We start from the raw sequence: 2,255 nt of genomic DNA, 5'->3' as shown, positions 1-2,255 counted from the left end.
GTAAAGAAAAGGCACACGCACCGCAGTCCGACGTACCGTACCGCACCACAGGTTGGTTTTGGTCAGGCCCATGTGTTCGTAGGAGTCACCGCACAAAGATTTACGGAGGTCCCCCCCCCCCCCTCGATTACAAAAGAAGAAGAAGAAAAAAAACAAAAAAGGTTTCAAGACGCCGTGGCACGGGCGTAGCACGGGCGTAGCACTGGGCGGGGCCGACACGCGGACGTCTCGCCCGCGTGTTTTCCGGGTCCCGACGGTGCGAGCGCGCCCCTTCGCCGGCGACGCCACGCGTCCCGCGCGCGCCCGCGCCCGAGCGCCCGAGTGCGCAAAGGTCACGGCTCCTCAACCGCCCGCCCCCTCTCGCTCCGCCGCTCGCGGGGGAAACCAAAGCAGGTCCGGCCGCTCGACCGCCGCCGTCAAGTTCCTAGGAGGCCTCTTTGCTTTTCCTTGTCCTTTCCACGCCGCGCCTGGCCCCGCCCCCGCCCTCCTCCGGGCCCGGCGGGCGGGAGGCCGGCCAGCTGGCTCCTGCGCCCGGGCCCCCGGCGTGGGGCGTGTAGGCGTCAACGGGGTGGGCGGGGCGGAGGGTCTCGCTCCCGGCCGGGCTCGGGGCGGAGGCGGGACTCGGGGGGTGAGGGGAGGGGCAGGGGGAGGGCTGGGGGGGCCTGAGCTCCAGGCCGGTAAAGTGCTGCATCCCCGTCTGGGGACCCTGGGTCGGGGAAGGGGCCGGGAGCGGAGACTGGGGCGACGTGGGGCCCGACGGGCAGGGACGCTGCGGCCGCCGGTCGCAGAGGGAGGCGGAGCTGGAGCAGGGGGAGGCGGGGTAAGGGTGGTGGTCCCTGGCTGCTTCGGCCCCGGCCGGCCCCCGCTCGACGAGCTCCGCTGTGTCTATGCAGAGCGAGGCGATGGCCTGGGTGCAGGTCTGGACGCTTTCCTCCTGCTCGGCTCCGCCCCCCGATGACATCGCCCGGTCTTGCGGGGAGCTGGCGCAGGGAGGCGGGTACTCCTCCACTCCGTCTTCGCCCACTCTGCCCGAAGCTGCGGAGGCTCCGCCCCTCTCGGCGGTGGAGCCCAGGCGAGAGGAGGCGACCTCGCCGGCGCTCGACTCCTCCGAAGTGCTCTTCTGCATCGGCAGGCGGGGCGAGGCCTGCGGCACCCCCTGGTGGGCGTGGCCAGTCGAGCTGGGGGCGTGGCCAAACTTGACGGACGCAGGGGTGGAGTGTACCATCTGGATGCCTCCGATGGGAATCATGGGGAATGGTGAACGCACCTGAAAATTGAAATGACACCTCGATCACAAACTCAATAAGTAACACAGATATGAAAACTAAAGGGTTGTCTTTGATATTTATGAGTATCCCATCTGCATATTTGGGCTCCATAATGCGCACATCGGACTCCATAATGACCTCAGGCAAATTCACGGGAGGATTGCGCAGCTTTCGCGGCCACTTAAAACAGCGCCAATAAGACAAAAAGCGAGCGTCTAACTCTCAAAGCGCCCGCAAAAGGGTGAAAGGCACTGCTAGCCGCACTGCCACGCCCTCAGAGCCTCTCGCCGCTCCGGTGCAAACTGCACGTATCTAAACGAGGAATTAGACAAACATTGGTGCAAAATAGGCCCCTTTCTATGCAAAACACGTCCCGTTCACAGACACACGCAGTTAGAGGGAAAGTATTAGCGTGTGCAGAGAGCTGGTGGTAACCGAGGCAGAAATAGTGCGTGTCCCGTGTCCCGTGTGAGGAGCTTGTGAGGCACTGTTTTGATATTTTTTCTTTTGTCCTCCGCTTCAAATCAAGTAGGCACGTCGCACAGGCCCGCACTCGGGTGTGAAGCGGTCGGAGCGGAGCGCTCTACATTACCCATGTGGGCTTTCCCCGTTTTTCCCAAAAAATAAAAAATAAAAACACTGTGTTTATTTTTTTCCCCCCCGTTTCCCAGTTGAACAAAGCGAAAAAAATGTGCGTGCGTCCCGTGCCGCGTCTGCAGAGCCCTTCAAACACGTTTTTCTTCCTTTTTCTCTGCCACTGTCCTGCCTACTGCGTTCTTGGCGCAAAGCTACCATTATACTTTGCCACATGGATTACTGAGATCTGACGCAAAACAAGAGCAAATTGCACACGGCTGCAAAACTTTACGGCCTTGTCAGCGTCGTCACATCGCAAGCGCAATATCTTCTGCGAATCGGACGGTTGAGTCGGGGCAAATAGCGGGTGCAATTGACACGCAATTCATGGGGGCCATTAGCGTCCGAAAT

The 2,255-nt window shown here is 61.4% G+C and overlaps 1 protein-coding gene across 1 annotated transcript in view; it reads right to left on the bottom strand.

Moving 5' to 3' along the window:
• Nucleotides 1-350: 350 nt before the first annotated feature.
• The window catches only part of hivep2a (HIVEP zinc finger 2a), a gene marked incomplete at its 5' end in the record, with an annotated part of 25,988 nt that continues 24,083 nt past the window's right edge, over nt 351-2,255 (bottom strand). Inside the window, one exon of the mRNA XM_080023949.1 lies at nt 351-1,267. Coding sequence (XP_079880075.1) covers nt 425-1,267 — 843 coding nt within the window. The 3' untranslated portion in view covers nt 351-424. The remainder of the gene's footprint in view (nt 1,268-2,255) is intronic.

The sequence above is a fragment of the Zeus faber genome, assembly GCF_960531495.2.
Source record: "Zeus faber genome assembly, chromosome: 2".
Lineage (NCBI taxonomy): Eukaryota > Metazoa > Chordata > Actinopteri > Zeiformes > Zeidae > Zeus > Zeus faber.
This window is presented reverse-complemented; position numbering and strand designations above follow the sequence as displayed.